At 39.7% G+C, this 23,253-nt stretch overlaps 2 protein-coding genes across 3 annotated transcripts in view; both read left to right on the forward strand.

Moving 5' to 3' along the window:
• NCKAP1 (NCK associated protein 1) overlaps positions 1–9,507 on the forward strand; it is a 76,270-nt gene extending 66,763 nt beyond the window's left edge. Inside the window, exons 24-31 of the mRNA XM_070956867.1 lie at positions 1,000–1,093; positions 3,550–3,632; positions 3,899–3,979; positions 4,976–5,069; positions 6,432–6,548; positions 7,070–7,179; positions 7,751–7,840; positions 8,575–9,507. Of these exons, the coding sequence (XP_070812968.1) occupies positions 1,000–1,093; positions 3,550–3,632; positions 3,899–3,979; positions 4,976–5,069; positions 6,432–6,548; positions 7,070–7,179; positions 7,751–7,840; positions 8,575–8,691 (786 nt within the window). The 3' untranslated portion in view covers positions 8,692–9,507. The remainder of the gene's footprint in view (positions 1–999; positions 1,094–3,549; positions 3,633–3,898; positions 3,980–4,975; positions 5,070–6,431; positions 6,549–7,069; positions 7,180–7,750; positions 7,841–8,574) is intronic.
• A 5,985-nt stretch (positions 9,508–15,492) lies between these two features.
• FRZB (frizzled related protein) overlaps positions 15,493–23,253 on the forward strand; it is a 30,873-nt gene continuing 23,112 nt past the window's right edge. For both annotated transcript variants that reach the window (XM_070944176.1, XM_070944744.1), the window contains exon 1: positions 15,493–16,428. In XM_070944176.1, coding sequence (XP_070800277.1) covers positions 15,939–16,428 — 490 coding nt within the window. In that variant the 5' untranslated portion in view covers positions 15,493–15,938. The remainder of the gene's footprint in view (positions 16,429–23,253) is intronic.

The following is a 23,253-nucleotide window of genomic DNA, read 5'->3' on the forward strand; positions in this document are numbered from 1 at the left end:
CATTTAGGGTTTTATAGTGATTTACCAGCACATTGCATTATATCGAGAAATCCACTGCAACAATGCAGCATAAAACAAGAGTGTCACAAGCATAACATAATGTGCCCCAAACTGTTTGCACCACTTCTTTCTGGGCCAGCTGTGCATTAACGAATGCCCCCTTGATACTTTGAAGCACAACTTCTTGCCTTGGCTGCTTGATGGAAGTTGAAATCCAAAATGTGACTGGTTTAAAGTTGTCTATCCCTAATTTAAGGAAATCCAGTAATGATTCAGGAAACTTCATCCTTGAAATGTAGTATCGTGCAGAGTGATATGGTATGTAGCCTTAGAGCTATAGCTTTAATTCTTTGAATGCAAATTACCTATATCTTATAAATTAGTCTTAAAAATTTACTATAAAAATCCTGCCAAAATAGAAGAAGAAATGATAGAAGGCAATGTGTTGAAGCTCTAGCCAGACCAAAATCAGAAAATGTAAGTTATTTTTCCATGAAGAAAACCTGTAAAAGTGATGTTGACGTGAACCAATGATGTACTGTATTGGATATTGTGTTCTGCTGTATTTATGCTTTCAATTTTCTTTGCATATTATGCAGAGAATGTTATTTATAATTTGCTTTATTTTGCTTTGCTCTCTATTCTCTCTGCTGTGCTTTTTGCTCTGCTCTGCTCTGCTCTACTTTCTTTTTAGGCCATCTTAGTCCAGATTGAGGAATGCAATCCAGTTATTCCAAACCAGCTTTGGCCAATTTTGTGAGATGATTAGAACAATAAATGCTTTATGAAGCAGACAGAGCTTTTATTATTACACTCAAAGCTTTCTGTTTGCTGTGTATTTAGGCTAAAATAGTGTAATGACATAGTTCTTCTGGTCAGATACTAGGAAGATCTGGATTTCATGAGCTGTTTCCTGCTTGCCTCACTGAAATGTTCTAAAGCATGCACTTATTACTATACTCAGATCTGTGCCTGACCTGAGATCTTGCTTCGTCTTAGAAACTTGTGGTTGAGAATGTTGAAGTACTAACACAAATGAGGACCAGTTTTGATAAACCAGATCAGATGGCAGCTCTCTTCAAAAGATTGTCATGTAAGTATTTTAATCAATAAAAGATGTAAATTTGGTAATGTAATGGATAATAAAAGTTTCTCAGTGACAAAAATAAATAAATAGTCAAAATAGACCAACACTTTCAAATAAAGACTAAAATTAACAAGTTACACTTTCATTAACAAATTGTATAAATTTATGAACAGTCATATGTGGCTGATACAACAGCCTATTTAATTCATTAGCTGAATGAAACTCAGAAATAAAACTGTATAAAGACAAATATTTTAAAAGCTTGTAAGAATTTTAAGAGGACATCAAAGTGGATTCTAAACAAGCTTCTGGAAAAAGTGCATTCGTTTTTTTCATTCTTTCCTTTTCATTTATTCTTAGATTTGATTTCCATTTCACAGACTTAACTTAATCTTCCTAGTTTGTTACCTTTCATTCAGAATTCGGAGCCAGTGACTGGTGAAGGCTAGGTTTGAGAAAGCTGCAGTATGAGCTGAAATAATTAGGCCATTGTCTTGCTAAATTATATGGGATTACTTTTATTTTCCACAACCCAGAGTTTTAAACTATGGAGGCTACTCCACTGTCTGTGCTCTACCCTTGATCATCTTAGCTAATTAAATCCAGCTGGAGATGTATTTATTAATCGAGTCATTCATCAGTTTCTATAGCTGCCAACTCAATCAGGTGACTCAGGGCAGCCTACAATTCTAAAATGGTACAGTTAAAATAATTTTAAAAAATTAAAACAATAAAATCATCCACAAAATCAATAAAATACAGGCAGCAGCCATGATGGTTAATCGACTAATGGTAAAGCCAAGTAACAAGACTCTTAACACATTCAGAGCCCCAGACCCAGGTATATACTCAAGTTCTTAAAGCTTTGCAAAAAGCCAACTGGATTGGGGCAAATGGAAATGGTTATCTGGAGATCCTGCAGACATTTCTTCTTTTCAGAAAAAGTTCTTCTCTTGGTTCTGAAAGAGGAAGTGGCATACCACCTTCTCAAATTTCCTTTTCTTGGGTTTTGGACTACTACTGTTTAGTAGCAATTATTTTCCTCTTGGATGAGATGGTAGAGTGGAGGATGGCCTTCTACTTTGATATGCTTAAGTGAAATATATTTTCTATGGCAGATATGTATCTGATACAGGCCTGGTTTCAGTTCTGAAACTGCTTTGGTGGATGATCCTTATTAGAAGAGCATGCAGCCCTGTTGATTTTCTAGAAGTCTTGATTTTTTTTAAAAAAATGTATTTATTACATTAATTTCCTAGAACTACTTGTTATGTAGGATTTGGTGTCACTCTGATAATGATGAAACTGTACTGTTGAGCATGGTTTGTTTGGTCTAGTTGTGAGGTACTGCAGGGGTCTATGTTGTCCTCTTGTATTCTGTAACATCCATGTGAAAGGCTGGATGGAATCATGTGAAGATTTGAAGCCAGGGACAATCAGTATGCCGGTGGTATGCAGGGCCTCACCAATGTATAGAGACAATATTAACTTATGAGCACTGGCAAACAGAAACTACTAACAAGATAGACATGCTTCTGGAAGCAGGTATAGTGAACAGAAGGTATTTATAGAAATAGTATTGTTCCCCCAAAGTCCAAGCGTTTGCATTGGCTATCAGCTCAAAATGATTTTTTACCATCATCATTTCCTTATGAGGATATGAATAAATAATCTTGCAATTGTGCTGTAGACCACCTTTGAAAATAATTTGGAGGCTTCACCTGTGAGAAATGGTGCTTCTTGGTTACTGAAAGACATGCAAAGGCAGAGTTATACTTCACTCTGAAGTTTATACTTCAGTTACACTTCACATCTTTTCTCTGAAATTCACCTATTCCTTTTTCACTTTCACACTTGCTAAAGGTAGTAATGTTAAGTAAGGCTCAAATGACCTTGAGCATAAATCAATGTCTGATCAATCCAGTGCTTGAGAAATTTAGAGGGAATCTTACGGGCAGTTTACAAGCAGCCTTTGGGAACTGTACATGGAATGAAGTTCACCTTGGTTGTAGTTCTCTCTGTATGGGACTGTATCTTGATTTACTAGTTCATTTCCATTGATAGCTTAAGGCAATGGTCTTCCTCCAGAAATTCTCGCTGTGGCGGGAGATTTTGGGCCAGGCGGGTATGTCCATGAGATTTTAAAATGCAAATATTTTCCTCCTGGTTCATGCTCCACCTCCCACAGCAGAGGTCCTCCAACCCCTGGTCCATGGACCGGCACCGGCTGTTGCATGCCAGCAACAGGGCCACGTAAACAAGTGAAGTCCCATTCACATGATGCAGGCAGCATGCAAAACCACACCTCCTCTGGTCCACGGAAAAACCTTTATCCATGGAACCCTGGTGCCCAAAAAATTGGGGGCTGCTGTCCTACAGAACTTAGCACAGACGAAAAAAATGCTGTTTATGAGCATAAATTAATGAAAATTTGTTTCACAGTCTTTACATTTTTTTTCCAGCTGTGGATAGTGTTTTGAAGAGGATGACTATTATTGGTGTTATTTTATCATTCCGATCACTTGCACAAGAAGCGCTTAGGGATGTAAGTACTGTGTTGTGCATTGTAATTCTTCTGTAAAACACATTCATTTACCTTAATGTAAATTGAATGAAATATATTACAAAAGTAAATGTAATTAAGTGCTAATAACTGTAAATGAGGTAAATAAGGTCTCTGTAGCCTTAACATAACTGCCATGCATAAACTGAGGACAGCACGGGATAAATATATGCAGAAATCATAAAATGCTGTCAAAAGGGAGAAAAGTTATAAGAAAGAAATTATTTTTCTGTGTTCCCTTATCCTAGGTTTTATCCTATCACATTCCTTTCCTTGTAAGTTCAATTGAAGACTTTAAGGACCACATTCCAAGAGAGACTGATATGAAGGTAAGAATTTTCTCCTGAGAGTAGTGGATGATTTAATTCCAATAAAGAATATTTATATATCAAATCATAAAAGCAATACACCACAGTAGCTGTGGAATGTCTAGGTGGTTTTGATTAACATGATAAAAAGAATCATAGTATTGTGATCATTTACAATTCCACATTTTGTCATCTTCAACACAAGTAAGGAAGAACTATTTATAGTAATCAGAAATATTAAGTGATGTCTTAGGAAAGATTGGGGAGAAATTGTCATCAGTAGAGGGAATAGAATAGTGCCAGGGAAGAAAGTGAAAAAGGGAAGTTAAGATTGATTAGAAAAGAGGAAAGAGAATAATCATTTATTGTTACTTTTACATTTAGCAAGAATTTCTAATTTATAGTTGTTGAAATATTCCTTAAACAAATGGATATTTTAAAATCATTTTGGTCTGAGGAGTTCTAAGACACAGATGCAAGCAAGTATAGGATGGTAAGAATTTGCAGCTCAATAGTTACTGGTAGGTGGTTTTTCTGACAAGCACTGGGATAGAATTGTTCTCTATCATGGAGCCCCTAAATATGAAACCAGTAGCATAGCAGAAGAAGAAATTTGAAAGACGATTTTATTTATTTATTTATTTATTTATTTATTTATTTATTTATTTATTTATTTATTTATTTAATAAATGTACATAATTGCATGATTCATACACGGCAGCGAATTTTGAAATGTTGTTTTTAGGATAATGAGCATTCATCCTCTAAAATGATAGACTTTTGCTTTGAAATAAAATCAGATTTGATTTACAGGAGACATCTGGAATCAAATTCTTTTATATGAGACAAGAAGCATTTACAGCACAAGTGCCTGAAGTTACTTAGATTCTCAGTTAGTGCATCTCAAAAACAATTTTCAAATCATATTAGTTTTTCCACTTTTCCCTAATTCTGTTTTTAATCTAATGAAATTTCATATAGTCATATTTCATTCTACAGTAGTGTTTTGCTTTTCAGGTTGCAATGAATGTATATGAGCTCTCATCAGCTGCAGGACTCCCATGTGAAATAGATCCTGCCCTGGTTGTAGCTCTTTCTTCTCAAAAATCAGGCAAGATTATAACTCATGTGGATAGTGAGTGTTGTGTGATACTTCTGCATTCAGCCATTTACTGTCGTCAAATCAACTTGTTGATTAATCTCCCTTTATTTTAGAGCACACAAAGGGTTTTTCTTTTCAATCAACATTCTATTTACAGGATAAAATATTTCAAGATTACTGCTATTATTTGTATGCTTTATTTATGGCGGGGAAAAAAAGTAGTGAAAAACTGATACAAATATATTTCCCCATGAATGCATGCAGCTAGAGGAGGTGGCTAATTGCTTGGTCTTGATTTAAGTTTCATGAATGAAGGCAAATATATGTGTCCCAGGATAATGTTGCAGGATCCAATCTGGGTCAGTCACCGGGACCAGAGATTTAGTCTTCCGAGCTTTCGGACTTGTGCTGGAGCCCATCCTCAAGGAACTTCTCTCTAACAGAGTGTGTGCTTTGGACTATTCTATGTGTGCTAATTTATATGGTGCCTGGTTGTGTGTGACTTTTTAGTTGTTGATTGGGGTGTTGATGGCCGGCTATTAAGTTGTTGGCTGTTGTTTCCAAGTTGATTTAAGTTTATTCATCTTAGCCCCTATCTAGGATACAAAATGTCATGTGTTTTCATTTGAACCAAGTTGAAATGAATATGGGGCAGTGGTGGGCTGCTCCCGGTTCATAGTAAAAATTTGTAGTAGTTCGGAGAACCAGTAATAACATTGGCTGGCCACGCCCCTGAACCAGTCCCCGGCCCGGTCGCCGCTCACTTACCCCACCCACCTCATCAGAGGCTTTTTTTTTTTTTTTTTTTTTTTTTTTTACTTTTAAAAGCATTTTTTCTACAACCTCTTCGGCTGAAAAAATGCTTTTAAAAGTTAAAAAAAAAGCCTCTGATGATCCTGCGGCTCAGCTGGGATCGTCAGAGGCTTTTAAAAGCATTTTTTTCTGCAACCTTTTAAGGTTGTAGAAAAAATGCTTTTAAAAGTATAAAAAAAAAAGTTGGCCAAGCCCACCCAGTCACATTACCCCCACCACCAATCCACGCCCACAAAATAAGCCACGCCCACAGAACCGGTAGTAAAAAAATTTAGAACCCACCCCTGATACGAGGTCCTTAAAAACATTTTATTTGTAACTCATCCTAAGTTTCCAATTCTCAATAACTTCATCTCTTCTTTTAACGAACTATATACTATATATTTTGCTGGTCTCCCCTTTAGTATCCTTTTTTAAAATCATTAATGTTATGGCAATTCGTTTTTCTTTTTCTTTTTTTTTCTTGAGTTTTCTTTTCAGTGATTAAACTAGGGTGTATTTCTTTCTGGACCCCCCACCCCCCAATAAATTATTGTTTTAATTTGAATTCATTTTCAGAAAATATTAGTCCAGAGGAGGAATATAAAATTGCTTGCCTTCTGATGGTCTTTGTGGCAGTCTCTTTACCGACTTTGGCTAGTAATGTGATGTCTCAATACAGTCCTGCCATTGAAGGTAATATTTGTGGGAATTCATGGAGAGAATCTGTTAACTATTCAGTTGAAACTATTGATTTCAATTTATGGTCTTGGTGATTGCATTTTGGTGTGGAATAACAAGTCATTTTTATCTCACAATGGTACTTTTCAAAAAGTCAATCTCTTGCTTCAATCTACTTGGTTTTTAGAGATTAGTGATTAGAAAATGTTAAGCTGTAGTGCAGCATCCCCCAACTTCTGGGCATCAGGGACCATTTCCGTGGAGAGTTTTTTCTAGAGACTGGAGGGGGCATGGTTTCGTGTGCTATCTGCATCCTGTGGATGGGGCTTCGTTTGTTTGCGCAGCCCAGTTTCTGGCATGCCACGGACCAGTGTCGGTCCATGGACCAAGGGTTGGGGATCCCTGCTGTAGTGGAAGTATTTATAAGATGAAAAAAAGTAATGAGCATTATCTGGAAGAGTACTGAAATGTGTGTGTGTGTGTGTGTGTGTGTGTGTGTGAAAAAAATGAAATAATACAAATGTATTTTTGTCTAGGTCACTGTAACAATATCCATTGCCTGGCAAAAGCAATCAATCAGATTGCTGCAGCCTTATTTACCATTCACAAGGGAAGCATTGAAGATCGTCTCAAAGAATTTTTGGCTGTATGTACAATTATTTTTTCCAAAATAACCTGCTTCAGAAATTAATCTGTATTTTGCAAAGTTTGCAGCTATACTGTGTTTAATTTACACTGTTTGTTATCAATCCTGATAATATTGGGGGGGAGGGAGGGGTTGCTATAGTGAATGTCCATTTTTGCTTTGCTTATTGCATTTCATTAGAATTAATATATTCCAGGGATCCAAGCACCCAAATGAAACCATTCAGTTAGTGTTCAATTAGTCCCATTCATTTCTTTATTACTCATTACTCTATATTTCCCATGTTTGCTACATTCTTTAGCATTGCAAATTACCGTTAGTCTTACATAGTATTTGTATCAGACATGAATGAAATAGTATGCCTTAAAAGTAGGAGGAACTGTAACTTGTTTTGTTTATTTTTATCAAGTTATATGTGATTATAATTTATCCCTTCTTATATGATCATGATTTATCACTTGTTGCTTGTATGTACACTGAGAGCTTATGCACCGGAGACAAATTCCTTGTGTGTGTCCGACCACACTTGACCAATAAAGAATTCTAATTCTAATGTGTGTGCACCTTACAGCTTGCCTCCTCCAGTCTACTAAAAATTGGCCAGGAGACAGACAAAACCACTACAAGGAACAGAGAATCTGTTTACTTACTTCTTGACATGGTAAGCTTTAATCCTAACTATTGTTCTTTAAAGCTGTTTTGCAAGTAAGCAGAGAGATATTGTTGTGGATCACAGAAAAATAATTGCTCAACAAGTTCAACTTATTAAAACAATTTCTACACCAGCCTTCTTCCCCCTACTTTTGTTTCAAATTGGACATATACTGGCTGCAGATTTTGTGACTCTTAGTTCAGTACACTAGGAGCCCACAATATTATATACTGTCTTTGCTTTCTCTTCTGTGTCGTCTCTCACTCCAGCAGTTTCCCATTTAAATTTTCTCAGCAGTACATACACCATTATCAAGTGCATTTCTGAAAGTAACTTTATTATTGTGATGTCATGGTCATTCAGCTCACTCAGAGACTATAAAGAGAACAAAAGTAGTAGGTTAACCATTGCGATTCTTTCATTGCGATCATAATAAATATTTTCGGCATTCAGCCCAATGAATGAGAGTAATTTATAATGCATCCAGAAGGAGCAGGCTAATTAACTATTTGGTTTACAGGCTTTACAGACTGGGAGCTAGACCAGCAGTTTGAATCTCCTTGTCAGACATTGCCTCCAAAATGCCATTTGTATTGAAGCCTTAGTTGAATGGTGTGTGTGGGTGTGTGTGTTGGTGTGTGCAGACCTATAGGGGCATCCATAAACATAGGAAGACCAATTTTACCAGCATCCTGAATTCTACTCTTTGCCCCGATTCTGACTGATTTCCTCTTTCATCTTAGATTGTGCAGGAGTCTCCCTTCCTGACTATGGATCTTCTGGAGTCCTGCTTTCCCTACGTCTTGCTACGGAATGCATACCATGCTGTGTACAAACAAAGTGTCACATCCTCTGCCTGAATAGCTACTTATCTGGAGACCAATTAAGCACGCCTCTCTGTTGCCTCAGTTTTACTTGTAAACTGTGGAGCTATTTTTATTTTATGGCCTGGCAGAGTTTTGTGGATTCTAAACTTTTTCCCAATGCAGTTGTATTTCTGACCAGTGGTTTCTTAATATGGTTGTATTACAATATAAGCTTGGCTGATTTTAGGTTGCACATTTGCTGAAATTATTCCTTTTTTTTTCTTTTTTAGAGTCTCAATTCTGTTCAAAAGAGAAATGCTGAAGTTATGGGTTTTTTTTCATATTTGATCATGCAGAAATCATAATGGCTTGTTTATCTCCATGAAGAACTCTATTTAGTGATTATTTTAGTGTTCCTAGTTTTCATCTGTGTGTAAATTATTTCATATAGGGAGAATTTACAACCTGTACCTATTGTTCTTATCAGAAATAAGATCTGGATGTGCATTTCTGTGAACTACAACATTTTTACTTTATTTTTTGAAACACTCACTCAGATTAATGACAGATGCTATCTAATATTTTAAAAAGAAGTTATAGGATTGGTTATCCTTAAACAATCTTCTCCATACAATCTGAAATGAGAAAAAGTGATTTTGTTTGTACAAAGCCTACATAGTGAAATTTTTTAAGACTAATGTCCATGGTGCCCCATTGGCATTAACACTACATTGTATCCTCCTGTATAATAAACATTCTTATGCATTTATCAAATGTTGATAAAATGTTAGCCCTTAACCACTTTTTATATGTTTTAAATTTTTGAAATTCAAGTGTATCTTCCATTACATACAATAAACACTACACTGAAACGTGCTGGTGATTTTGCTATTTTATACTAAGCTAGACTGAACTGACACAATTTTAATGTATCTTTATCAAGGGATTTCTATAATGTTTGACTTTTTTTGTACAGAATATATTTTTAGTTTCTAACAGAAGAAAGAGCAATACAAGTTGCATTTCCCTTATTATCATCTCTAAAGACTATGATCACAGTACTGTTGATTGACGAGTAATTTAATTTTTGAATATTTTTAATCTATTAAAAACACCTATCATTGCAGGTTGCTCTGCATTTTCCTTACTGTAACTAAAGGAAGCAAAAAGTTCATTCCCTGCTTCCCCTAACTTTTGGTTACATACTTTTCAGTTACTTTTGAATACCTGGCGTAATAATCATAATACAGTCCAACAGTTGTTTATGCCAATCCTTTGCCATTAGTTCACACATGAACAAGCCAACACTTTAAAAATGCAAAAAAAAATTGCATACATTTTCCACAGCATTTTGGCCATTCAATGTGAGTGTAAGTAAAAGGGTCAAAGAGATTCCAAGAAATATAGTACTGAAATCCTATGCTCTTGAATATTTCCTAAAATTCAACACAAAATTGAACTGGTTCCCTAGCTTTATGAAATTTACATAGCCTCCTATCTCTTCAGAATCAAATCTGGCTGCTGCACAACAATCAAATGAAAAAAGTACATAAAGCAGATATGAAATTCAAATTTATAAATATATGAATTAAATCTATATAGGCATCCATCTCATATACTTTTGAGTTCCATATTTGATTCATTTTGCCAATTTACAAAAATAGCTTTTGCTGATGTAATGAAGCTCAAGTTGAATGAATGATTTTGTTGTGTTAGCTGCTGATAATTAAAGGTAAGATAAAGCTTGTGTAGAAAATGTGAGGTGTTAGAGCACACACTGTCATTGTTCTTAAGTCAAGTTGACTTTGCAAGACTAATAGAAAGTACATACTATGGGATTAGAGTAAACCAATGAGTTAAGTATACCTTAGAGGCTGGCAAACAACTGTTTAATAACAAACAACTATTTAACAACAATTTAGATGCAAATAAGTGTACTTTTAAAAAAAGATTAGAGGTGCTTAGTTAATTGCAAACTAGAGTAAATATTAAAGATGAGATATATAGAAGGAAGAGCCTTGTCTCAAGTTATCCTTATCCAGCTCAAGTAATCTCTATTATAATGAAACAATGGACTGTTATTAGGAAAGATCAGAGTCCTGAATTAAAGCTGCTCATTTTTATCACTCCACCAGGACTAACACTGCATTAGACAGAGTCTGAAAATACAGCAGCTGGTTTTGTTATTTGTGGTTTTCCTCCCATGTAGAAAAACAAATTGGCTTATTCTTGGAAACTATATAGTTTGACTGAGGGGCTAGTGACAAAAAACAATCACCATGATATGTTTGTGCACTCCCCTTTGCTACTAGCCTATGGTGTTGCACATTCCCATGAACCTCAAGCTTTGTTATGAAAATCCATTTACAGTCTTATGGCTCTTTACCCTTTGAAATTTTTATTAGAACCCATGTTTTACTTTTAAGCAAGGATCCCTTCCCATACAGTTGCCCTCCATTTCTGTGTCCAGCTGTCTTAACAAATTTCTCACTTAGCAATAGAAATTTTGAGCTCAGTTGTATCATACGTTGAGGACTACCTGTATCTGAAGATGAATCTGGAGACTGGTATATGCAAAACAGCTGCCTTCCCCAAATCTATACCATTCTCCTTTTATCTTTTCCATATTATTTCCTATTTCTCTACCATCCTACTGACAAGTCAGATATTGTCCAGGGGTTTTAAATTTAATAATAAACACCTTTAAAGTCTAGAGCATGGGTATCAAACTTGCTGCGTCATGTTGCTGTCACATGATGTAGCGCGATGTTTTTTCCCTTAGCGGAGCTGGGGTGGGCATGGCCTGCGTGTGGCTTATCCAGCCCACGGGCCACCAGTTTGACAACCCTGGTCTAGAGAAAGGCAGATGCCCCTGTGGGATGAATAATAAATATGAAAGATGTAAGAACTGAATTAGCCTCCTTGCTAAACAATTTCCAGCTAAGACATGGACTTTGAGATGAAGAAATAAGTCAATACACAACCTACTAGGCAAAGGTTGTCTTGAAGAGGAAACTTGATAAGGTGAGGTGTAGAATTAAACGCAGGCAATGGGCAGAGTTTGGAAACTGATAGTTGTAAATAGTAATTGTTATAACTTGCAGACAGGTGATCCCTACAATTGCTGAAGTTTTATTCTCTAGTATACTGGTGTGACTGGAACTGAACCCCCCTATTAATAAGTTCATATGTAAATCCTCTGGTATGTCCTGAACTGTGTGACTTTGTTATGAATGAAAGCAATCAATAATTCATGCAGCCTTGGGCTTTCCCCCAAATGTAACCTATAAAACTGTGAGGAATCATACTACATTCTTCCCCTCATTCCAATAGTATCATCTGGTTGGCAGAAAAAAAAACTCCCTTAATGAGTTGGTTATTTTATTTCTGCAATAGTTGATGGGGCTTTGTAGATGATCGAGTTAAAGGACTTTTATTCAGGGTTCCTCAAGTTTATTCCTATTGCCTATGACAGGCTCTCCCTTTGGATGTCAGAATTCGGTTATTCATTGCTTACTATATTATGTAAACTCAGTCGTGGCTTATAAATCAAGCATTATCTAGTGGCATGATAGATGAAGTTGACCAATTGTAACTTAATCTGTGAACTTTATAATGGGAATCTTATAAGTCATTTAAAGTAAGACTCTACTGAACACAGAAGATTCAGAATGAGGGAATCCTGATCAGGTGGCTTCTGGTCAAAAGCCCTTGGCCGTTGCTCCTCTAGGTAACGTGCCATTGTCCATCTGTTCAGGAAGTTTAAACTTCCTGTAACTTAGACCTATTCAGAAGACAAGCTTGTTGAACTCAGTGTATTTTCTTCCTAAGCAATTGAGCATACATTGGCAATAGTAACATAAAGATGTTGCGATCCATCTTGCTATATCACTATGAAAAACTATTTGATCAACTACTGACCCTTGGCAATGTTCAAAGAAACTTTCAGCATATTTCTTTTGCAGAAGTTCCAAGGAAATTGAAATTGAAATTGAAATAGTATATTTTATCAAATGCAAAATTCATATTGTTAGCTATCCCCGTAGGGTTTTGATAGCCAGTTTATTTCATTCGGAATTTTTATTCCAGTCCATACAGAGACACGAGTCCAAATATTTTTTTAAATTGGAAAAGGTTAATAGAAACAAACAAACAAAAAAAAATCTTCCAGAAATATTGTTCTTGGCCCATCATATAAAAGGTCTATTTATTACATCTTCCCATTAGATTCAAATACAGATTATTTGTTCCAACTATTGCAATACAGCCATACACAGTACAGAAAAAAGTAACTATAGGAAAACACTATGCAGGTCTTCGGTATACCTTTAAAAAAAAAAAAAAGTACCACTGAAATAGGAAGCTGACAACAGCTGCATATCATTTCCAACTTGACCTTCTTTTTGGCCTTGGAGGTTTTTTTGTGACTGTCTTAAGTTACATTACACAAAGGTTGCACCTGTAACAAATTACACATGCCATTTTAAATTTCCCTACCAGAATATCATGAATATTTATATATGAAATGTCCGTAATTTCATTTGTATCTACGGTTTAACTGAAAGCCAACCTGCTCTGGATTCCTTGGAGAACTGCAAGTTTTAGAAAGTTGCAAAGAACTTTTTCCCCCCTGAGGATTTATCAAGCAGTTATCAATGCTGGACTGTTTTATTGTGTCATAGTATATACTAGTATTGTTTTGTATTTTTCAATATAGCCACAGACTGCCCAAATTTGCTAGAAAGCAGGAATATCACTCGAAGCTAATTTCATACACCCTCCAAGGAAAATGAGACTATATTCCTGACATAGATATCCTGTCCTGTCCTCCCCCTCCCAATTTCTCTCAATGATCTACTGACTACTACTGTATGAGTAGTTTAAATGACATCCCCATGTTAAAGCCCCCCCTCCCCAAAACCTGGTAGCAATTAGCTAACCTTGTCTGATCTTGAAAAACCCAAGCAGTGTCTGACCTGATTGGTATTTGGATAGGAGGAACCAGGAAACTATAAACTCTGAAAGCTGAAAAACACTCCAAATGGGAACCCACTTTATTGTTGCCGAGAAAACAACCTGGACATGTCCATGAAGACATCAGGAGTCAAGTTCAACTTGAAGATTAACCTTTTAGGACTGTGCAGCCCTTTGGATTCAAACTGGTGCTTTGGGGTGTCCAGGGGTGCAAATGCAGCACCAGCCTGCAATCTTTAACCATGAACTAACTGTACAGCAACAAGAGTAGGCCATAAAATAATTTAAAGGAGAAGTGTCAAACTCAAGGCCCGGTGGCCAGATCTGGCCTGCGGGGTGTTTAGATCTGGCCCATGGGGCTGCCCTGGAAACAGTGAAGAACTGGCCTGCAGTGCCTCTGCTAGTGAAAACAGAGCTTGAGAGGCCACACACAATCCCCCCAAGTTCCATTTTCACTGGCAGAGGGTTGCAGGAGGCCATTGCAGCTGAGAAAGGAGTTCAGGAACCCGTTTTCACTGGCAGAGTGCTCGGGCCACCACAGGCGCCCCCAACACGAGTGACATCAAGCTGGCCACACCCACCCTGGCCATGCCATCCCGGCCCTCCCGAGGTCAAACACAACCCTGATGAGGCCCTCAATGAAATCAAATTTTACACCCCTGATCTAAAGCAATCAAGAGGATGATTGCATACTTTCTCCCACTGTAGAGTTATAAAAATGCCACTGGAAAAAGCAGAGGGCTTGAGTACAACTTAACAGTTTTTGTACCACAGCCATACAGGAAACCACCTCAAGCCATTATTAAACACCGGGAGCAATGTAGGGCTGACCCTCACTCAAAATTCTTTTGTAACTTCCTTCTAGCCAAATGAGGGCGCAGGAATGTCCTTGGGAGAGGTGGCGGTTTCCTTTCTATTTTCATCTCTCTTGGCTGAGTGTAAAGGAGAGGGTGAAAACAAAAGCATAGTTGAGAGATGAGGAGCAAAGGTGATTTCCTGTTAGGCTGCCTCTTGCAGGGAGTTCTGCTGCCCTGCTTGGTTGCTTTCCACCTTCTGTTTGGTGGGAGGGTGCGCATTGGCCAGTGTCTGCCCTGCCCCAGAGATCAGTAGGAAATGAAGGGGGGTCCAAGGGTGGGAGAGAAGGGCCGAGGTGGCAGCAAGGGGAGAAGGTCTGCTTTCTATTTGTTCCTGAAGATCAAAAGCATCTGGATCCATGTGGAAAGAGCTGCCTTTGGCCGCTAAGTGAAAGTTTTCCCAAAGATGGGGGTGGGTGGGATGGGGGGAAAGCCAGGACAAACGAAAGCGGCCTTTATTAAAAGACAAAAGAGGGAAGGTTGGGGGGACTTTTAAGGCAAACTCTATGAGCTGCTTCTGCTGTTGGGGAGAAAGAAAGAAAAGGTAGCAGAAAGTTGTAAAAAGGAAAAGTAGAAAGGAAAAGAATGACGTCTCTCTCTCTCTCTCTCTCTCTCTCTGAGGAATTTAAGGCTGGTTTCAGAGAGGAGCGGGAGGATTAGGGTGCTTTACTTTTCCTAAACCAAGTTGCCAGTTAAGGGTCGGGGGAAGAATCTCAGTAGGGAGCGGCTCATTTTCGGCCAGAACCAGAAGCTGCTCCCCCCCCCAAAAAAAAACCCGGCGCGAAGCAAGCGAAAGAGGCGGCCGCTTTCCAGATGGATAAACAGAAAAGGAGCGGGGGCGCATGGCCGGGAGGGAAGCGGAGGCAGCCTCAGGTCAGGTCTCTCCTCTGAGCCTCCCAGGAAAAAAAGGGGAGGGGGCGCGGGAGGGAGGGAGCCGGGAAAGGGCGGCGGTGGGGGGTGCGGGTGCGGCTCGAGAAGGGAGGTGGGGCTCTCCGGCCGGGAGAGCGTGAAAAAGCAGCGGCGCAATTCCAGTCACACATCAGCGAAGCCGGGCTCGTCCGCCGGCGCGCTCCCTTCCCTTCTCCCTCAAGAAACTTCTCGACCTCGCGCCTCTCCCGGCCCCCCGCAAGCGCGACTTCTTTCACTCGGCGTCTCTTAGCCCGCTGCTTGCTCCCTTCTGCCCGAGCGGGATCCCCTCAGCGGACGCAAAGGAAGCCTTGCTCTTCCCCCATCCCCCACCTGGAGCCTGGAGGCGAGAGGGATCGCGCGACCTCGCTCCCCGCCCGGGCTGTGCGCGAAGAGTTTGGGAGAGGCTCCTCTGCCAGCTCTCGGCACGCCCCCGCCGCGGCCAGACTATTTGTAGGAGTCGCCCGGAGAGGATCCCCGAGCAGTTGGGCGGCCGGAGGAAGAATCCAGCAGCCACCTCCGCCGGGAAGAAAGCGGGCTTCGAAGCGGGAGGTGGGGGGGGAGAGGATGTCTCTGGGCTGGGGCCAGGGCTCTGGGAAGATGCTGCTGCCTCCGTCCGCTCTGCTGCTTGCCCTGGCCGGGCTACTGGCTTCCTGGGCGCCTCTGGCGCGGGGCGCGGCTTGCGAGCCGGTGCGCATCCCTCTGTGCAAATCTCTGCCCTGGAATATGACCAAGATGCCCAACCACCTGCACCACAGCACGCAGGCCAACGCCATCCTGGCCATGGAGCAGTTCGAAGGGTTGCTGGGCATCCACTGCAGCCCGGACCTGCTCTTCTTCCTCTGCGCCATGTACGCGCCCATCTGCACCCTCGACTTCCAGCACGAGCCCATCAAGCCTTGCAAGTCCGTCTGCGAGAGGGCCCGGGCGGGTTGCGAACCGGTCCTCATCAAGTACGGCCACGCCTGGCCGGATAGCCTGGCCTGCGACGAGCTGCCGGTCTACGACCGAGGGGTCTGCATTTCCCCCGAGGCGATCGTCACAGCCGAAGGATCCGGTGAGTCGCCTTCAGTTTTCCTCCCCAGAGGCAGACACCATCCTGGGAGCCCTGCCCCTGCCCCTGCCCTTCTGCTCCTTCTGACATTTCCCTTCCACCTCTCTAATCCTGGCTAGAATTGGGACCAATTCTACGGATTTTCTGGATCCCTGGAGACTCCCAAGTTCAGAATTGCACATTTTCCTTAAAATTCCTCCACCATCACCTTGTCTAGAGGCCTCTTGGACAAATGAAATTGGGATGGGGAGTTGGAGAAACCAGAACCACTGTGTTAGGGGGGGGGAGTGTGTACTATGAGGGAGGGGGAAAATAAACGTGGATAAATATGCTCAGGGTTCCTTCTTCCTAAAAGAACCTGTAGAATTCCTCCTCAACTAAACAACCATTGTCTCAAATCTGCTGGCCTTTCTTATTTTACCCCACACATTCACTGTCAGTCAATCCTTGTCTTCTTTCCCCAATTGCCCATCTTTTTCCTTGATTGCAAATAAACCTTTCCACTTGTTTCATATTTCCAAGTCTTATTTTCTATATTTGCCTACAACTTAAGCAGCAGTACCTTGCTATGGCAATCCCTTGAGTTCCCAATCTTGCCTATCAAACTCTTTGATCTGTGTAAAAGTAAGCCAATTCCTTTCTAGTCATTTATAATCATCTAACCATCCTTGTACCTTTGTGTAGCCACAACGATGCTGATTTCTTTTATAAATCTCTAGTTTGGAAAATGAACTTAATCATAAAAACTATGAAATGTTTAATCTACTTTTCAAATCCTTATCGATCATGTCTGATACATCTCAACAGAAATGAGGAAATTGTGGTCCCCAGATGTTACTGCCTGGGGCTAATGAGGGTTGGCCTCCACCAGCAATTAAAGCAATTAAGTGCCTTTAATTTTCTTGTTCTAAGCATATGGGTGTATCTCCATTTCCAGTGTGTAACCATGATAATTTGCTTTACCTGATGTTGGTAAACCACAATTCCAGCAAACCAGGTCTTCTGAACTGACTCCCTTATTGCCTTTCCATTCCATAATCATAGCTTCTCCAGCCCCAGCCCCTTAAAAAACCTGCAACCTCCTTTAATGTCTCAAATTCTGTTCTCCATCTGAGTTATTGTAAAACTTGCATAGCAAAAAAAAAAAAAAAAAAAAGCAATTTTGCAAGAAAAATCTTAGTCTTTGGACAATACTTTCTTTGTGATCAACTAAAAATACTTGTTAGCTTTTTCTTGGCTCATTCAAAATGTTAAAACTGTATTTAAGTCTGCAAGGGAAGCGAAGAGGCGATAGTACCAGCTTTAGTAGAGTTGTCTTCTCTAAGCCCCCTGGAAGATAAAGAAATCTAGGACACTTGACAGTTTGTTCACAATTGTAGACATTGTTGCTTGCCCATGCTTGCAGGTTTCTTTTCTGTTGGATGAACTAAGATAATTGGTTTTATGTATAATCTGAACATTTGCTTAGTATTGAAGCCAATTGAAGTCTTCTATGAAAAGAAATCTGTAAATCGGCACCTGATTACCAACTGTGACTCTCACTAAGGATCCTAGTTTTCCTTTGCTGTTTGGCTATCACTACAATGGTAAAATCAGTTTCCCCAAAGTTAATTCTTTGCAAAAGTTTTGCAACTTTCTAATTTATTATTAGGCTCTTGTATCTTTTCTTTTGAATTTATTTTGGCAGTGGTTCTGAAAAATGCTAGAGCTGAAGATGCTAGAAAAATGAAACGGCTAGATTCTGTCTTAAGAACCTCCATCCTTCTGCTGCTTCCCTTGCTACTCACACTTCTTGATCTGAAGAAGTTCCATAGATGGAATGGGTTCTTGTTTTTCCTTGGATTCTAGTTAAAGCCAGGGAGACTGCATACCTATGAAGAGGTGGCTGCACAATGGAATTAGAATAATGGCACAAATACCTCTTGGCCACTTTGTAAATCAGGTGGCTGCACAATACTTCTCAGCTACACATGGCATTTCACAGATATTGTCTTGTTTTGTTTTTAAAAATGTTCCATTAAAATAGGGTTTCCCAACCTTGGCAATTTTAAGATGCATGGACTCCTGGGAGTTAAAGTCCATGCGTTTTAAAGTTGCCAGGGTTGGGAAATCCTGCATTAGGATGCAGTTCTAGTCCCACCTTGGTCATGAAGCCAGCTGGGTAATCTTGGGCCAGTCACTGTCTCTTAGCCCTAAAAAGAAGGCAAGGGCAAACCACTTCTGAAAATCTTGCCATGAAAAGTACAGGGATTAGCCTTGGCAGTTGCTGGAAGTCAGTGGTGTCTCAAAGGCATATACACACCAAAAACATTGTTATTATTGATTGTATTTTGAATTGTATGAAAAATATGTTAACACATCCTGCCTGGAATTACAGAGCAATGTAGAGGAAATATAAGCATTTTAAATAAAGATGAATAGATAATTGTTCAAAGGGTATAAAGTAGAATATTGTACATGAGTGCATTCATTAAAAAGGAAATAAAACTTCCTTTACATGGTAGAGTTAAATGAACAGGTTTTAAAGGTTTCCACTACACAAATTTGTGGGTTACTTAATTTTTTTAATGAGAGAATGTTTATGCATATAATTGTTTGCAGCCTTATCTAGTGGAAGTGTCTCAGATTTGTGTGCCAATCCCCATAAACAATCTCCATCTTGTCCATTTCCATGTCAACATAGTATTATTCTCAGTCCCTTTGGAAATTGAATAGAAATTAGGAAACAGTTGGTGATTTGTGCTCAGAGGCTATGAGAGTGTTTGAGACTCCAAGAGAAATGTGTATTGGAATCCAAAAGTAGCTTTTTGTGACCAATTATTAACTTACCATATAGACATAGTAAGAAAACCAGGAGGGGTACTTTACCTGTGTCTGCTATAGGTAGAGCCTACCACAATTAAATGAGAGATCTGAGGAATTCCATTTGGCAAATCTTGATCAGTGATGATTAAGTAACCTCTTTAGGTTTGGCTACTCATTGGTGTAACTGTTCCCCTTGCATTTCTCCAGTATGTTTAAATTTTTATGATGCAAGATTATAAAAAGCAGGCATGAAATCCAGAATACAGAACGTCCCGGAAGAAAAAAAATTCTCTTTGGTGATATCCTTCTTATGCTGATAGTCTCCTGGCTGTGGAGCTCACCAGGTGATAGTATTGGCAGATGACCCTTAAAATTCCTTTACGTCTTGGAGCAATGAAATTAAATGGAAGCCTTCAACTGCAAAGTATACTCAAAACCAAGATTGTTTGTATTAGCTGGCACTGTAGTTTGTTTGCTTTGCTTAAGGCTTCTGGGATGCAGTTTCTGGTGTATCCTGCCATTTCCCAAAAGTTCCAATGAGAGGGAAACCCTTTCCATACTGAAAAGGTGGAAAAATCCATAATCTCTCATATACAGGTAGTCCTCAACTTACAACCACAATTGAGCCCAAAATTTATGTTACTAGGCGAGACTTTTGTTAAGTGAGTTTTGCCTCAGTTTACGACCTTTCTTGACACAGTAAATCATTGCAGTTGTTAAGCTAAATCACACACTTGTTAAGTGAATCTGGTTAACCATTGACTTTGCTTGTTCAGGAAGTCTCAAAAGGTGACCACATGATCCCGGGACACTGCAATTATCATTAAATGTGAGCCAGTTGCCCACTGTCTGAATTTTGATTACCTGTCCATGCGGATGCTACAAGGGATATAAGTGTGAAAAATTGGTCACAAATCACTTTTTTCACTGATGTAACTTTGAACGGTCACTAAATGAACGAGAATTGCCAGTATTACTGAATTATAAGCGCTCATCTTGAAAGGTAATGGAAGTTGTTGTTCAACAACATCTGGGGCTCTATAGGATCTTCATTCTTAACCTGATAAGGAATTGCTTGAAAGCCACATGAGTTGACAGAGGCTCTGGCGAAAGAATGCATGCCTTTCAAATAAGACAGCTGAGCATAAAGATATATCTATAAGCGCAGCAAGAGGCAGCTTGGTCTAGTGGTTAAGATGCTGGATGAAGAGTGAGGAAGTTCTAATCCTGTCTTAGACATTAGACGTTAATTGGTAAAACATGGGCCAGTCATTCTTTCTCATCCCAAGAAAGAAAGCAATGGCAAACTTTTTTTTGAAAATGTTGCCAAGAAAACTGCAGGGACTTATCCATTTAATTTTCCAGGGATACTTAGCTCTAGAGCAGGATCAAGCAATCCTGGGCATTTCAAATATGGCTCTATACCATTTTTGTGGAACCTAAAAATTATATTTTAATTATTATTATTTTTTTTTTAAAAAAAAGGATTTTCTAATTCAGGAATGGAGGAAAATTGCTGAATTTGAAAAGTCACAAGTATTTCCAGGTTCATACCATACTCTTGTAAGGCTAGAGCGCTCTGAATTAAGATGGAAAAACTGCAGAATGCACAGAATAAATGCCCAAAAAGTGTTCTATTGACCATTTTACAGGGACTAAGGAAGTTGTATGTTTTGGCTTGACATTTGGCTTGCTAAGTACTTGCCATATTTCAGGCTTGGTTGTCTATGTCCTCAGTTTCACTATTTGATTGACTTCATGGTTATGTGCAGACTGCAGAGGTTTGCTTTTCCATTAAGCCAGGTTTTGGAATGGTTGGGAACTATTTTGGACATCGTCTGGGAACCAGAAAGTTGAGAATTCATTTGAAAATCTACACTAGTTTATGAATTGAAACAATAGAGCTAGAAGAGTCTTTATAAGAAAGGAAGGTATATATATCTCAAGATAGGTTTGCTCTCTCTTGTGCCTTTCTAAAAGTACACCATGCAATCCGATCAGTGTGTTCCTAACTGTACCTTTTTAGTTCCACCTCACAGCTGAATTTGCACCTTCTGGCTCAGCTGAGACAATTGGGGCAGCCCGTCTCCCTCCTCAGGCTCATCCCACTCCCCTTTTTTCATTTGCCTCGTATTTTGACAACTGGTCTTCAAGCTTCAGCCATTCTAAACCTCACTCCCCAGATCCGTCTACAGACAGAGTGTTGACTGTTGTTTCAGCTGCCTTGGGTTTGATACCTGCTGGGAAGCTCTGCGGGCAAGTGGTTTCGAATGGCAGAGTGGGGGCGGGGAGGGTGAATGTCTCATATTGAAGCCTCGCTAAGCATGGAGGTGCTTCCCAAAGTGCCTTCAGAACAGATCAGCACTGAAATCCAGCTTGGCAAAACTCACAGCCATTAAGAAACCGTCATATTCAGAGCCATGGAGAAGTCGTTTTCTGTCAGATTGCTCCAAGGTTACCTATTACCGAGGACCAGAAAGAGCACAATAGTTTCATTGAATAAAGCCAGTGTGGAATCCATGAACGCTTTCTTTCACTGACGGGGGAACATGATGACATTCTTGGTGCTGAGATGTTTTTTAAACTAAACAAACATGCTGGCCACTAGGCTGAAGCCACCTCTCTTCCCACTCCTCTCTCTCTCCCCCCCCCACTCCTTCCAGGAATACAAATTCCTCATCTTCTAAAAGTAGACTAAACAGTGACTTAAAACTTTGGGAAATGGAGATTCAAACTCAAATTGGGGTGGGGGTGGGTGGGAGACTGAGACATTTTTAGGAGGGGTTCCAGGACCCTGGGCTGTTTAAGCACAAGACTTGGGTCCATGCAAACTGGTGTAACTTGTGGCTCAATTACACCTGTTTGCATGGACCCAAGGTTTGTGCTTAAACACTCCAGGGCCCTGGGACCTCCCCAGCAAACCCATCAATCTCTTCCACAACTTCAGTTTGCATCTCCATGTGGATCATATGCTGTAGGCCGGGGTGGGTTCTACTTACCTTTACTACCGGTTCGCAATGGGACCGCGCGCCATTCTAAACGTCCGACTGACTGAGTGACCAACCATTAATAATAAGACTCTACTTACGAAGGAAAATGGGGGGGGGGGAGGAGGTTGCAAGGACCCAAGACAGTTGAAGAAGAGAAAAAGGCTTTGGAAGAATATCCGAAGGACAGTGAAGAAGATGCACTGAAGCTACAGTAGTATTCCAGGAAGGTTTATGAGTACTGGAGAGACCAAACTAGCCTACAAGAAAGACCAAATAAAGAACCAAAAAGAGACATGGGAAGACAAATATTACATGGCTAGTACATTTAAAAAAAAAACCCAGCAGGCAAAGCAGATAATAACAAGACCTGGCAATGCCTAAGAGCAGTAAAAGTGAAGAAAGAGACAAAGGGGCTAATTCTGGCTGCATAAGACCAAGCCTTTAGAACAAATGCATACAAAGCCAGAATTCAGAAGACAACAACAGATAGCAAGTGCCACCTATGCAAAGAAGCTAAAGAAAAGTGGACTACCTGGTTAGCTGCAGCAAGAAGATCACACAGACTGATTACGAACAATGGCGTGACAAAGTAGCAACAAATGGTGCATTGGAAAATCAGCAAGAAATACCACTTGCCTGCAAGCAAGAACTGATGGGACCACAACATAGACGAAGTAATACAAAATGAAGCTAAAATGCTCTGGGACTTTAGACTTCAAACAGGCAAGCGCCAGGCACACAACATCCCAGATTTAACAATTGTCAATAATAAAGACCCCCCCCCAAAAAAATCTAGGAAGCCAGGTTTTATTTTGGCAGCGTTTTGCTGAGAAAATCATAATGGCGTGCTAAAAAGCCACATCATGGCCTTAGAGCTGAGTGCATTCTACATAAGGACAGATGAAGGGCAAATGAAGACCTGTGTCCAGCTTTACACAGTAGCCAATCAGATGCATTCTAGGTAGATTATGTGGTATTTCAGAGAAGGTGGGTCTTCCTAATACTGTACAAGTAGTCCTTGACTTACACCATT

Source organism: Pituophis catenifer, unplaced genomic scaffold, assembly GCF_029215685.1.
Source record: "Pituophis catenifer annectens isolate HBS135680 unplaced genomic scaffold, rPitCat1.0.hap2 SCAF_1, whole genome shotgun sequence".
NCBI classification, from domain to species: domain Eukaryota; kingdom Metazoa; phylum Chordata; class Lepidosauria; order Squamata; family Colubridae; genus Pituophis; species Pituophis catenifer.